Here is a 15,495-nt window from a genome sequence, read left to right on the forward strand (position 1 = left end):
CCAATATCAATGTTATCATTCATGGATACGATGAAATTATCACTGTCACACAGGCACTGGTAGATACAAGCAGACAAGGCAGCACTCAGATTCCGCAATGTCGTCACCATCGGAAGCATGGAGCCGCAGACAGGGGGCGTCTTGAACTCAACAATGGAATGTAGGAGATCTTGTGAGAGACACTGCAGATGACGTATGGGGTCGGAGATGACAGTCTTCGAACTGGCAATGCTTGCGGAAAGAAGTGGAAGTGTTGTCGGGAATGGCAGCGGTGAGAGCAGCTGTTGTTGGGTCTTCTCCTGTTGAAGCTCTTGCAGTAGTAGGATCAGTTCCATTCGGACCGATGCAAGTCCGCCGCCTGTCAGCCCCTGGAGACTACAATAACTCAGCAGTGTTCGCAACAGTTGTTGATTGGCCTTCAACCATTGTTTCCGCCGTGCCATCCTTTCTAGTTTCGCCTCAAAGTCTAGTTTCTCTGCCTTGAGCACCTCGTGCAGGGTTGGCTTACCCATATCTACCATGGAGAGAGTCATCCTATCTATGGTACTACTGGTATCCTTATCCACATCAAGCTTGGATTCAGCTTTCCCTGAAAGAAGCAAGGCACTTAATTTTATTCACCCTGAAATCTGCCATGCGGTATAGCATATGAAACAAAATTCTGTACGGACAACTCTTTCAATGAAGGCGTAGCAGTGAACAAGTTTTCCAGGAATGGACTGTAATGACAATTAACTTGACCTCATTTTCACTGGACATAATAAATATTTCTACTCACTGGCTTCTGATTGTTCGGTGAGATCCATTCCATAGCGACAGATAGTCTTGAGAGTCTCGCATTCCCTCTCCAACCAAATGTACAGCTGATACCTCAACTGGCCGCCATCAACTTCAAACCCGGTCGCCAGCGTGCTCAACTCCTCCATCATGATTTTCAGACACGCGATAAACCGTAATTGTTGCGCCATGATGTCCATCTGCGGTGGTTTTGTCGGGGTATCATCCTTGGTGATATCTGGAACATCTAAACTCTTTGACTTGAGTTTATCTTTGGATTCGATCTCGCTATCGGACTTGGTGTCACCGTCGTCATCAAAATTGTAATCCATATCTTTGAATCGATTGCTCGTCAATGGTTTGCTCCAGTCAATGTCATCGTCGTCTTTCTTGGCTTGAAACGTTATAGGCGTCCCCCAATCAAAGTCATTTGACGTATCCTTTTTACTCGATACCGGTTGACTCCAATCAAACGTTGAGGCATTCTGTTGCGGTTTATCACCAATGTTTATGTTTATTGTACCCGTCTCAATGGAACTGTCCGATCGTTCAAACTCTGCTTTAACTGACCCCTCCTCTGAGGAATCAATGTCCATCACAGTGCATTCCGGGAGCTTCGTCAGAACTTCCAATGCCAACAATGGACACCCTGTCTTGAAATGTGCATGCGCTGTCGCAAAATACAGGCGTCTTTCCATGGGGGTTATCTTGTCGACATATGTAACATTTTGATCAACAGACGAAGAATGCATGCCCCGTGTGAATCCCGATAACAGGACTTGTTTGTTCTTTTCTAAGGCAGTTGTAGCAAGGTATTGTCTGACTAGGAGAGGATGAGTCCGCAAGTACACATAGAAATTGAAAACACTAGGATTAGCAGTGTAGGAGGCAAAGTCATCATCTGTGCTGTAGAAGTTCCGCGCCGTCCCAGATTGGAGAAGCGTAGAAAGTGCACTGCTGTAGTCCTTCAACATCCATAATGCCATACTACGTAGGAATGGGTCACTGTGTGCTTTGTGATGGTGATAATTCTCCCCTACTGCATCCATTCCCAGGATCTCCTCATACAAGATACGCTTCATGTTCACTGGCATCGCATCGTCAAGTTCTGTCTCGTAGAGGCGTGCTATGACCATCGCCAACTGGATATCATCCATTTTGTTCAGGCAGACCTAGAACAGGGAGAGATGTAAAATTTACGAGGTGCAGGTACATGTAAAATGAGAAACCTTCCGTAATGATAATACTAGTGTGAATACTAGTTGATATTAGGCACCACTGAGACATTTTAGCAATATGGCCAGGAGCACTACACTGTAGTTAATGACAACCACAACAAATAATACTTGTCCTTATTGATTCTATGATATAACTAACCTCAATGGCGTCTCGGACTGATCCAGCAAGGAGGAAGAATGCCGTAGCATGCTCAAATCGTTGCCTTCCCAACAAGGCGAACGCATTCTTCAGAGCTGCACGGCGCCACCTATCCTCTTGGAAGTTGTGTTTGAAGAAATCCACCATCTTTGTGTCACTGACAGACCTGCACGAAAATATAAAATCCATGAAGGTTTTGAACTTGAAGAAAACAAATGTACGAGATTTTGGAATAAAATAAATGCATCATTAGCTACCTTACCTGAACAGTCCCCACAGCAGATTCTTCTTCTTCATGGCAAGATAGTACAGAGCTGCATCGAGTGGCTCCTTCTTCTGGTTGAAGGCAGCCTTGGCCACTTTCTCTATGCACCTCCTCAGTGTATTATTGTTCCTCACCCACCAGCCAACGCCATATTGCTTCAGCTCAGCCCACGTAGGGTCACCGCGGCACATACCTGGGATGATCGATAACAATTCCTGTAATGATAACAAATTAGTTTCAATAGAAATCAGCATCCCAGTAGGCGACACAGATTTTCACAAGGGTATATGTCAAAATGACATCAAAACTCAACAAAACTGACGTCCCGTCTCTATCAAAACAATGTAATACCCTGGTGGAGTTATCGTGTTTTTTTCTGTTTCAAGCCATAGTGGCTAAATGAATCTGATTTTCGCTGATGTTTTTTGAGAATATCCATGATGCAGCGCTGACCATCACAAGGCACAAACCTCTTCAGCCTCTGAATGGAATGCCCAGACAAGATACGCGCCACCGAGACCTTCCTTCTGTAGGCGTGCCCGTTGGAACATGGGTAGCGTGTTGATCAGGTAGATGTGATGTCTCATAGCTAGCATGTAACGGAGGCCACAGTCGTCCATCGAGTCTAGAAAATGAGTCAGGAGTAGAGGTATACTTTAGCTTGAGGCATTATAGATTATATTCAAAGTTGGGGGCGGAAAATAAAAGGTCAAGATGGGAGAGGGTCAGTATGACCTTATGAATACAAAAAAAGAACCCTCTGAACTTAAGAAGTGCAAAACTTTAACACAGGCATAGGACAGATGTGCATATTTCTAAGAATCCTTCACTTAAACCCTTTTATTTTCACCATAACGTATCCAGATTCTTCTTCATCAAACCTACATCATCAAAGATATTCTGAGGGACCTCTAAACTTTAGATTATCAATTCAGAGATTATCCAATGATGAAATGAAAAGTCCTCAACAACTTCTCATGAAAGACATATCATCAATAAAGCTATTTTATGCTGCGTTGTTATTATCAGTTAACACCTTCTAGCAAGAGAATACTACAAAGAATCACATTGACCCGAGGTCTAGCAAAGTTCAAATCAAGAGCTAGGAAGCCAAGCTCAGGATGCTAGCATGCAGGAGAAAGGGAAGGGTGTGGAGAGAAGGATATTTGAGATTTAGTGTTATGTTTCAAGATACATTTTACTAATTGTTAATTTCCATTTCAAGCTCCAGTATGCTATCACTACAAAGAGGAACTTCATCAACAAGCAGAACTTTGTCTGATTTGACATACAATTTTGCAGAATATCAACTGCATACATGTATGTGGTGTGGAGGGGTTGGTTAAAGTGTTATTGGAATGGGTCTACTGAAATTTGATCTCAACTGTGGGGTGAATCTGGTTTGTATAAAATAATAAACTGCTGGACCTACCAGCTGGCCCCAGGGGTGCGCCCCCAGCTGAGGCATATCCTCGGGTTCCTGCACCAAAAGCACTCGTTCCACCATCCTGCTGATGGGCAGTCACAACTACAATAGAACAGAGCTTAGTTTATGCAAGCATGCATCGAATATCATAGGTATCACCATAGGAGGCTCACTTTCAGTTGAAAGAATTCAAACGCTGGTAAGTCTTGCAATGCTCCTGGTCAGTTTGACCTGAAATATTCCTGTTGGTAAAAGTGCCAATCACAGAACAAGAGACCTCATTTCATGTCGGTCCTCAGTACTTTCAATCGGCAGAGAGCGTTGGTACTGGCCACCATTTTACTGCCAATATACCAGGCCGGGAAGCTGATGGATCAACCACATAAACTTTGCAGTGGGGTATGGCCGCTGACATGCAAATCATTATGGTTTCAAGCTCCAAGTCATACAGGACCAGTTCTCAACCAAGATCTGGAGGTAAAATGGCAGCCACTACCGTCACCATGCTCCCCTGCCAATTAGTCTATGACCAATACGGGGCTAAATTTGGCTTCCACCCACCAGCCAGGGCACTCAAGAATCTTCTATTAGAGTAAAACTGCCTCAAGTGGCGACACCTATCATTAAGACCTGAAGACTGAAAAATATCTGCTCTATGTGGGCTACATGACGGCTAGATGTATGTGAGATAGAAAGTAGTAAAAAAATGGAAAATCAGTCAACATTATTTAAAACTTTGGCCCAAAAAATAACATGCCACATGTCAGAGGAGTAGGATTTCGATTTCTCTATCAAGTACGTCAAAAAATCCAGGCAAAGTTTCATTCACTTCATAAAATCTTACAACCAAAAGCAACAAACTAAAGATATCGACCAAGTTGATACAATGTTGTGTGTACAGGTAACAAGGAATTTGTATGTCTTCAGTTTATGGTCTACTTTACGACGACCATGTTTGCCTGTGCAAGATACCCCTATTTATATTTCCAATATACCGTGTCCGAGATATAGGCCAAAGTTTGAAATAACTAATGATTCTGGAAGAGTCAAAGTGCTGTTGCGAATGTCTAACGTGTAAATGTAAAGAAGTAAAAGTGTCAAATTAAATGAAATCGTAAATCATCCACCTGCGATGACCTTGCAAACAAGCAATTTTGTCCAAGTCGCTGAAATAAAAACTGCCAGTCTGCAGGGCAATTTATTGACTGCACCATTCTAATTGTCCAATGGTGGATGCATTTTCTGGTTCTGGTAAGCATTGGCTGGTGTCTATGACAATGCAAAAGGGAAGGGATTCTTTGTTGACACTCAGGTACCTATCATGCACCATGCGAGGTAAAAATGAATCAAAGCTATGTCTAGAGAGAATAAACTATTACCTACAGGCTACAGTACTTAACTACAGCAACAACAGACACACTAAAATGTATAAAACATTTCTACATGTTCTTCAAAACTGACCTGTTTCCCCAAACTCTTAGAATAATTTCATAATTCATTCAAGTGTATGGACTTTTTGTTGTATAAAGTTAGAATATTTCACCAATGTTTGAATCAGAAATGGAAAAGAGTAATCCCAAAAATCAAACAGCCAGTGAAAATAAACTATTGTCAAACAAAAGATTTAAGAAAATTAAGATTCAGACTAATATTGTGCCCAATCGAATGAATAAACTGGTTATGGCCACAACAGACTCGCCCAAATCACTTCTAAAACGACTTTTAGAGGGGTGAAATGTACTCCTGACACACTTTGATTTCACCAGTCGCAAAAGCTCATTACAGGAAATGTATTCCCAACACAGTAAAGTCATATCGATTGGGCACATTGATTACTTGGCTTACCGCTTCTGACTGCACGATCTGGAGCAAACTTGTCGGAGAAATCAGTGCTCGTGTTTGAAACGGTGTCTGCCAGGGCCAATAGATACATCTGATCCAGGCTTGAGAGCCCAGGAAGATGGGTGTGGGTGAGATGGCGAGTCAATGTACGCGCCTGCGATGGACCGAAGTAGTTCGGATTACTCGTGCCGCTCACGCTGCCAGAGGTGTGGCGCCGCCTTTTGGAACTGTTGATTTCACCATCTTCATTAAACACATCATCTTCTTCGTCCATTAAGGCTGTATCGAAGTCGTCGTCGTCGTCTGGTTTAGTTGCAAAGAGAGTGCTGTAGTCATGGTCCGTTTGCCCTGGGGCACCAAAGGGTGAGGAGACCTTGCCTTCTGCTTGGATGACGGTGTCGGTATCAGCAGCTGTCAAGGCGTACAGAGGGAGTGGCGGAATTGAATTGATTTCAATGTAGTCCAAGACCTCCTCTTGTAAGGTGCTCTGCTCAGTGGGACTAGATGCACTCAACGACATGCGGCGTGTTTTCGACGGCTGCATGTTGGACGCAAACACCATGCTTCCCGCAATGCATCGCGTCAGGTGAGCAAGGATGGCTTTGACACGCCGAATTTTCCCAAAGTTCAGTAACTCAAGTAGAAGTTTTGGGTGGTATTGTGGAAGTACTGGGTTAGCAATGCGGGCAGCTTCAAACAAACCGCAGTCTTGGATCCACTGAAGACTGGTGGTACTCTCACTCTTGGAAAGTTTCTTCCAATTACTCGGATCCTTCTTCTTCGGTTCATTCACACTCGACCCAGTTAACATAAGACTCGACGACGAGTGCGAAGGTTTCAAGAAACTTGTATTTCGCTTCATAACCGTGGATAGAGTGGCAGGCGAGCTCATCAGATTGAAATCTGTCAGGCTGCGCTTGTCAACTTCGCCGCCTGGGAGGACATCGTGCTCGCTTATGGAGTCGCCGCCTTCAGACTGGCCCTTCCATTGAGAGTAGACATGCATCTCATTATCCATTCCGACCACTAAGATACCGTCTCTAGCCCAAGAGACGTGCATTGGCAGCGGGGGTAACCCATCAGCGGTCGTGAGGTCGATACTCCTCAGCTTCATCCATCGTATCTCCTCCACCATATTCGGCACCGTCATAGACTTACTCTTCTGCAGTATGGGGCGGGCATGACTAGGCGACCGTACCACACTTTGTTCTTTTTGTGTGGCTTGTGCGATTTCTGTTGACACAGGAGCATACATCAAGATCTTAGACCCTACCCCTACAGTCAGTATATGTGACCCATCCTCTAACGAAACCCAATCTAATTGTACAAGATGCTTCTGTCGCAGCATACCAGACTTATTCCCCCGCTCCGCAATATACTTCTTGACACTGAAAATGGTACTCAGGCTTGGAATCGAAGCGGACCGCCCCATGCCGCTTGAGCCCCGCCCTGATGTGGGGGATACGAGATGTTTGACTTCCTCATGCCTTGGGCTGTGATATGAATCAATGTAACTGAGATCAATTTCAGCTTTGGGATCAGGTATGGAAATGTTCTTTAACTCTATCGTGTCCTCCAGGACCCATTCACTCCCACCTGAAAGGAAAACAGAGAAGATGTCTTCATTGCACCCTCTATAACACTTATAAAGTCTAGTCAAATTTGACGTGGACATGGAACTGAGCATTACTGCACATTCCTCAAATATTTTACTTCCAAGATGCTTTTACACTATTTCAATCAATAATTGTCAGCTAGAACAAAAGATTAAATGTACCATATGATATGTTTCGATAATCAAACTCACCTGTTGATTCACATTCATAAATAGACACACACAGATTGACGAATTTGTTCTCAGGGTTGTCAACACAAGTTCGGATTCTTCCCATCCGGTATGCAATGGCCACACGTCCACTGTACGCACAGCTAACAGTGATAGGTTTGCCTAAAAGGAAAGGAGAAATGTCTTAACATAGGGAATTTCGACAAGGGAGTGCCGTGGATTCAACGTAGCTTCTTTGTGAACTAGGCCCCAGGACCCATTTCTGTCTCCACCCCAAAGCTGAAATCCCTCTGATGCCCACCCTGGGCCATTTAAACAAGCCAATTTTTAAAAAAATATTTGGCATACCTGGGACATGAATGGCACTAGTCTCCTCGTTTCTTATCATCATCTCCCACTCATTCCAACCATATTTCTGCACCGTCTGTCCACTTCCGTTCTCGTCCAAAACATCCTCAACCTGACAGTTCCAGAAGCGAATCCGTCCATCGGAACAAGGCGTCGCGAACAAGTATGGTGCAAAGCATGCAGGGTAGATGGAGGAGGAACTCAGATGTCCGGCAGCAACATTTGAACTGATCACTTCAATGCCTTCTGGTAACTCCAACATCTGTGTGCACACCTGGATCGTGAAAAAAGGAGGCAACTGATCAGTGAGGTCAAATTGAAGAGAGACAACTAAAGTGGGACCGAAACTAATGTCCTTGATACTAATATAGGGGTTGTCCTCATAAGAGAGATGTCAGCAAGGGAGGTTCAATTTCCCTCACCTTTGTTGTTGTTATTGAAAGCTTGATCATGCCAGTTTTGCCTTGTGCAGCGGGAGGCACTTGGGTTGCGGCAAGGAAGTCCTCTTCCTCATCATCCTCGTCTCCTTGCCGGATGTAGAATGACTCCGTACTCATGTAACCCGTCTCGACGTCTTCTTTTACTGGAATAATGAGACAAAAGATGAGGCATTTGATCCAAGTCCGTGCCAATAGGCAGCGATGACCGCCAACCAAAGCATAATTCCCCAGTCGGTTTTTCCCCCATTTGGTACTCAATAGCTCTCCTCTTTGCATATGTAACTCATACTAGCTCCCACTTTTATGATAGGGTTGACAAGTGCTTGATTCTTTCCATTTCAAGTGTTCAAGGTCTTGAAGGTTTTTGTCACAGTGCTGCCACACTGATGGATAATCTTTTAGGCACTATAGTCGGAACTTACTCCGACCTTCTCTTCCTCAACTCATCCTTTCCAAATCTATAATCACTTCAGGCACATTTTCCCCATCCAAAATGAATTCCTACAGTTGTGGGAACTAAAAGTCTACTGGACTGAAGATAGGGGACAGAAAGGGAGGACGATAATGCTAATTCTAAGGGATGAAACCAAAACCATATCGACACAGATGAAATGTACATGAATTATTAGGATTTGTTTTAGAATAGACTTGACTGAGGGACTGGTATAGGATTAGTACTATTTTTGCCCAAAAAATGAAAAGGTACAGTATCTTTTGACAGGAGAGGGAGGGATACTATAACTACTATTCTCTCACCAAAGTCAAAAAGCGCACATGACAGCATGTGGTCGGAAACACCTGACGAACAATGACGAAGAGGAGAACATTTCAAAACATTCAGACAAATTGCTGAACACAGAATTCCTTTTAAGGCATGGGGGTTTTACATACAAAAACAGAGGCACAAAGTATAATATGATATTGAAAAAACGCACAACAGCAAAAATCTGAATTGGTAGAACGCCAACAATTAAACAAAACACAGAAAAATGGAACGACTGCAAGTATCAGAGACGAGACGGGTTGAAAACGCACTTTTATAATGTTTATGATGACAAAAATATCTACTCTACTCAAGTGAGTAAGTGGGTTTTAGGCATCTCCTTAAATTGTTCTATACTAACCTGCATTTTCTGGTTGTGATGATATGATAATCCGCCACATATGTAAAACCGAGCCGCCATTATTCAACTTCTCGATGACCACTAGGAAGAAGTTTTCCTCGAAGATGGTGATGTTCCTCAGGTCAATGATCGCCTCCATTTGTGCCTGACCGTTAGTGTCATACTTCATGTTCTTTTGTCCAGTGATCATTTGATCCTGCAAGGTGAAGTTATGGACAGGAGGTCATCAGAAAAGAACTACATCTGCTGTACAATCTTAAACAACTTTCAGCTTCTCCAAACAAAACAAGCTAACATTGATTTTAGCACCTGATTACTAATGTAACTTGTCATATAGTGCTTTATAATCAGAAAATTCTCAAAGAGCTTAAACAGGTAGCGCTTGTGGCCTGGTCACAAGTGAATGACCCAATAGGGAGTCACCTGTACATAGTACTCATGCATTGCATTACATGCACTACTTGGAACTCCCCCGTCTGGCAAATGGTTTGTCCCGTCTACAGTTTCATTCCCAGGTCTAAAATGTAACCTCTCAGTAAAAACTCGGACACTTTCCTAGTCCAGACGGCCTTCACTGCACGTGAATTGAGAGGTAGAGCACCAACCTGGAATATATGCAGGAACTGCGTCTGCTGCCAGTCTTGTTTAGCGTCCGCAATAGCGTCCAGTTCCACGATGCAGCCCGGCCTGGCCGTACTCTGCTGACTAACAATCTTAAACACGTCATTCTTATCTTGCATGGTGTTGCTTGTGTGACTGTTCTCTTCATACGCAGATGACGAGCTGCTAAGTTGACCCACGGACTGAAACAAATTCAAAATTGTAAGAACTGGAACACAAACGATAACAGTTTTCAGTGGAGAATTTGAACGGAGTCAATATCACACTCATTACTTCAATTAACAAAGGGATTCCTTACCTCTTTCCTCCGTTGCACATCAGCCAGTAGTGTGCGGGCATCTATCACAGCTTGGTAAACTCGAAGACTATGACCGTCTGAGGCCACAAACAGGGCACTCGGTGAATTACTGCCTGTACCCAGCGTAGAGCTGAAACAGAAGATTTTGAACTGAAAAGGACACAATATAATGTAGAAATCCCAACAGGGAACTTTCTTCAAACGACTCCAAACTAAAGAGAATGCCCCCTATCTGTTGGGTTTTGGTGGATTTAAGTTATTACTAGGTAGCATGCAACAGAAAAAACAATCTCTGCTGACACAGCTAAGCGAATTGACTTTACCTTGGCAAAAGTGTAGGCACCCAGGCAACATTCGAGAATGCTGACAAATGTGGTGCATTGATTCTCGCCAGCTCCGTGATACCGCCAGACTTGGATAATGGGCCCACAGGATCCACACGCCACAAGATCAACTCGCTGCACAACCCCGTCGCCTCACACCAGCTGGACATAGACCCCATTCTTGGACGCCCCTTGTCCGTCTCATTAGGCATGTTGTGATGTGATGTCGTCAGAAGTAAGGGCAGGACAGGATGGCACGCTGCACTGTTCGTTCTGAATCTGTGCCCGCTGGCTCTGGACGCATGCGCCACACTCAAGACCATTGAAAACTTTGAAGTTTCCGCAAAACTAATCTGCCACTGATTCAGCGAGCCACTGTTGTGCTTGGAAAGCATCAGAACATTAGGCATCAAGGTATTATCACTTTGTCCTGGAGAATTCTTGCCCGATGCGTTTGCAGAATATATTTGTATTTTTGGAATGTCCATATTCATATTACGTTTATTCTCCGATTTCAGTTTGGTTTTTATGTCTGGTTTGATGTAATTACAATAAAGTTTGAGGTTTGTTGACATCGTGGTGGCGTCACCTACAGGAAAGGCATGAGGTATTCGAGAAGAGAAACTGATCTGGGCTTGTCGGAATGAACAAGGGACATACTCATCCAGCCACTCAACCAACCTGCAAAATAGAAGTCAGTTTGTATAATCATCATCATCTTTGTGACCCATGTTGGTAGTTCATGAGGAAAGTAGAATAAAGGCACTTTTGGGACGGTGACCTAGAAAGCATCCAAGCAGATTTAAAGCAGTCACCAGCTGGGTACCTGAAACAACCTTGACCAATATTTGTCACAACAAATCCTTTCTATCATGCCTGTCATATCGAATTCCAATTTTCCAAACTGAAAGAATTCATTTTAAGAAATCATCCTTACCAGACAAGAAAACTACCATCAACAGGATGAACCATGAACAGCATATCAGCACTCTGGTGCCAGTCACGGAGCAGCTTTTCTATCTTGCTATCTAGACTATCACGCAACGGCTGAATGAGAAAAAATGGAGGATATTAGTGAGGTTTCAACCCAGATTAGGTTTACTGTTCATAATATCAAAAAACAAAATTGGCATCCAGGCAAAATATGATAATGAGCTACTGGTAGGTCCGACACATTCAAATCAAGTCAAAAGCCAGGAAAAACACTGCTTGCACCCACCTTTTTTGAATCAGGTAATGGCCCATTTTCTGCATCTCCTGTTACAGACCGTGAGTGATGGCTTTCCTCACTTTCCATACTGATCTGGTTATCTCGACGGATTAGAGGACCTCGCTTGAAATCAGCTGGAAAGTTAGCACACAAAATATCTTCACCAGATCAGTACGCACTTGATATGTAAAGTTACCATGAACACTTCTCTATTATGATTCAAGATGCATCAGCTGGACAGATAAGCCAATTTCACAGTCTTGTGGCACCTGTTTTAATAAATAATACTATGACAAATAAACCAACTTTACTTTACAGTATGACAAACTAATTTGTGTTATTTAGCTCACTCACCATCCTTGTTATCTAAAAAGAACTGATCGTCCTCTTCGTCATCGACAACCTCGTCCTCAACCTCGTTCTCATTTGCAGAGTCCTTTCCCTCTTCGTCATCTTCCACACTGGATTCGTCGCCGTCGTCACCAGCCTTCTTGGTCAAATCTTGCAGGATTCGTTCCGATTCTAATGTGAAGTGTAACTCCTTGTTGTTGAGCCAATGCACCACAAAGTTGGACTCGTGAAGATAGTTTGTGTTGCCAATTGTGGGTAGAAGAGGGATATCTGGATAAAGAAGGTACATTAGTGTTGCCAATTGTGGGTAGAAGAGGGATATCTGGATAAAGAAGGTACATTAGTGTTGCCAATTGTGGGTAGAAGAGGGATATCTGGATAAAGAAGGTACATTAGTATTGCCAATTGTGGGCAGAAGAGGGATACCTGGAAAAAGAAAGTGCAATGTAGATTTAGAGACATTGCCATCATTGCTTACTTTGTCAAACATTGGAAGATGTTACCCGATTCAACATGAACTCTCTTTACTGTTAAGCCAGTGTACCATAAAGGTTTTGTCTTCTTCTGCATTATACACATCACATGCCACCATAGTCCTGCAACAAGCAGGGTTATTGGCCTAAGGACTCCTCAGTCTTGATCTCGAGAGCCCATGAAGCAGCCGACAATACATTCATTGCAAAAACAACACTGTCAATGCATGCGTCCTCACTCGATCACTGGATATATGATTGGAATAGAGTATTTCTCAGTGTTACAATCAGGAAAATGATTGAAAGTTTCAGAGGTATATTAGAACTTACCAGTTTCTGGGTTGATACTAGCAGCAAGATGAAAGTGAAGCATGGGTGTGATACCATTCATGTTGGCAGTGAACTTATGAGAGTCATGGACACCCTTCATACTCGGCAGTTGCGGTGGTTGGGTGTTGGAGGATGCTAAACCAAGGCCACTAATTCTTCTCTTCCGTGCATTCAGACCTTGCCTGAAACAAGTTAAATGCACTTGATTCTGTAGTGCTCCAAATATATCATCATGTACACCCTTTACAAACTCTGAACTTTAGAAATTAGTCACAGTTCTAAAGTTGGCAGTTATGAAATTCATCAAGTCTTGAACAGTGAAAATCTGGCACAATTCTGCACCATGTCAGCTGGGGTTTGCAATGACTGATGCCGTGTCCCCCCACACCAGGCCCCTGGAGTGGCAGTCCCAAGCGTCCATATCACTGTGACTAGTCTAAGAACCACACTTACTTTATATTCTTTAAACTCTGCATGAACTGCGTCCTGTACCGTGCAGTGTGGAACTTGGTATTCTGCTTCATCAGGACAGGATCTATCTGACGAGGATCCACCAAGCCGTCATCCGGTACGACTGTCTCGCACCAAATACGACAGATGCTGTCACGGCATGATGTTATCAACATGTTAGCAACTGATCCTCTGAAAACAGAAAGTACCAGTATATTTTAAATATTACAGAAAGACTGATATTCTTAAGGCCAGGTAGGACAACTTTGAAACCAATCAACCATAATATTTGTCTATTTCACAAGCCTTTTTCGATTTATTGTTATCTTTTTTACCTTGCCCTTAAAAGGGTTAACATTTCAAAGGATGTCAGACAAACTAACTGAGATGAAAGCTTGCTTCCCAACCTCGCCAAGTGGGCGATCCATCTCCGAAATGCCATAGCATTAATCTCAACAGATGCCCATGATGATGAGAAGGAAATTACAAATACAGTCGTTTCCTGAGCAGAGGAAACTTCAATAGTATCATTGTAGTATTTGCTAAATAGCGTAACCATTTCACTAAGGAGTCTGGTCTACATTGGCAAAATGCATTCTACGAGTCCGATGACATCATGAAACAATGTATTATGACGCACATGAGCATGATATAAGGTCACTGCCGTGAATGACTGGGAAAAGCTCCTGTGAGATGATGTGTTTTGGTTGGTTGATAACCCAGCAAACGTCTACCAACTGTTACAAACCTTGGCATATGTTTGCTCGTTTTCCTCCAGGAGAAACCTGTCACTGCTCTAGGATGTGCTATATAGATGAAGGAGTAGCTGGCTTCTTCTTTTCTGGGACTAAAGCTATCACTTCGTGAGAGAGCAAAGTTTAGTCTGTTGTTTTCATACCAGATTTTCACCAGTCGGTCGGCCTGAAATCAGAAAATATTTGATTTCACAGATAAGAATATCAATACCAAAATTCCATGCAATTTAGAAGGATACTTGAAATAAGAATAAAAATCTTTACCTTTCCAACTGTAGCAAAAAGGAGCCCATCTGGTGAAAACCGCATCTGGTGAATAGGGGAAGCCGTCCTGAAAAATACAATCGAAACAATAAATCCGCTGAAATACTAACAGTAACACTGTGACTCTAATGGGATATTGCCCCTTTAACATTAAATCAGATTTTCATTGGATGATTGACATCATGCGACATAGATCATTCATTGGTGATAAACGACAGATGTTTCAGCAAAGGGAATCAATTTTACGGAAATAAGCTTAAATACCTCAGTGCCTATTCATATAAAAGTATGAAATGATCCCAATAAAATCAATAAGGGTGATCATAAACGACCACACAGAGACAGGGCTTTTCATTAACTCGAGAAAAGTGTAGCTCAGAGTCATGCCTTGGTAAAACACCTTGAATCAAAGGCAAGGTTACAATTAATACAGATTATAACTGACCTGCAGTGCCATAAACACAGCCACTCTAACATGCTATTTTCATCTCCGAGATGGAATTCCACACTGCCTCGTCGTTTCTGCGCCTCGTCATCTTCATCATCTGGTGACTCTGGACATTTCCACATCTGGATGAGGTCGCCACCAGTCAGGAGCCGAGATCCTGCAAGTAAATAAAGAACAAAAATGTTAAGGTTAAGTCAAATGTTTTTTAAAGGGTTGTCAGAATTAGGTTGCAATTGACATGAACGCAAACACACTTTCGCATTGTGCGTCTTTAGGGATGTGTCAGGGAGAGGGCGGGGGCTCTTTTAGCCTTGGTCAGTAACTAGTTTAGGAGATGGAAAACAAAGACATAACCAAAATCAGCAAGGTGCAGCCTTTGATGTGTGGTTTAAAATCGATACTCCACGCACATGGATACATGGTTAAATAATTCAAGTTCTGATTGATATGAAAGCAACTGCCTCAAGATGTTGCCAAAGGAATATTGATTTCCTCATCTTAGCAAGCAGTGATTTGTGTGCAATAAACCTTCAGCCGGGTTAAAATGTCCTTCTTGAAGACATGGACAAGTCTTTCCTCATATTTGA

The 15,495-nt window shown here is 42.9% G+C and overlaps 1 protein-coding gene across 6 annotated transcripts in view; it reads right to left on the bottom strand.

The window, feature by feature from the left end:
- LOC135482868 (dmX-like protein 1) overlaps positions 1–15,495 on the bottom strand; it is a 40,895-nt gene that overhangs the window by 15,996 nt on the left and 9,404 nt on the right. For all 6 annotated transcript variants that reach the window (XM_064763333.1, XM_064763335.1, XM_064763330.1 and 3 more), the window contains exons 5-26: positions 14,906–15,065; positions 14,461–14,527; positions 14,190–14,362; positions 13,445–13,633; positions 12,992–13,173; positions 12,192–12,458; positions 11,847–11,971; positions 11,565–11,674; positions 10,628–11,308; positions 10,305–10,434; positions 9,991–10,188; positions 9,386–9,581; positions 8,244–8,404; positions 7,822–8,095; positions 7,495–7,635; positions 5,691–7,283; positions 3,852–3,947; positions 2,890–3,044; positions 2,417–2,634; positions 2,155–2,320; positions 779–1,949; positions 1–589 (exon numbers count right to left, since the gene is read on the bottom strand). The exon at positions 1–589 is cut by the window's left edge and continues 18 nt beyond it. In XM_064763333.1, coding sequence (XP_064619403.1) covers positions 1–589; positions 779–1,949; positions 2,155–2,320; positions 2,417–2,634; positions 2,890–3,044; positions 3,852–3,947; positions 5,691–7,283; positions 7,495–7,635; positions 7,822–8,095; positions 8,244–8,404; positions 9,386–9,581; positions 9,991–10,188; positions 10,305–10,434; positions 10,628–11,308; positions 11,565–11,674; positions 11,847–11,971; positions 12,192–12,458; positions 12,992–13,173; positions 13,445–13,633; positions 14,190–14,362; positions 14,461–14,527; positions 14,906–15,065 — 7,042 coding nt within the window. The remainder of the gene's footprint in view (positions 590–778; positions 1,950–2,154; positions 2,321–2,416; positions 2,635–2,889; positions 3,045–3,851; positions 3,948–5,690; positions 7,284–7,494; positions 7,636–7,821; positions 8,096–8,243; positions 8,405–9,385; positions 9,582–9,990; positions 10,189–10,304; positions 10,435–10,627; positions 11,309–11,564; positions 11,675–11,846; positions 11,972–12,191; positions 12,459–12,991; positions 13,174–13,444; positions 13,634–14,189; positions 14,363–14,460; positions 14,528–14,905; positions 15,066–15,495) is intronic.

The sequence above is a fragment of the Lineus longissimus genome, chromosome 2 (genome assembly GCF_910592395.1).
Source record: "Lineus longissimus chromosome 2, tnLinLong1.2, whole genome shotgun sequence".
Classification (NCBI taxonomy): domain Eukaryota; kingdom Metazoa; phylum Nemertea; class Pilidiophora; order Heteronemertea; family Lineidae; genus Lineus; species Lineus longissimus.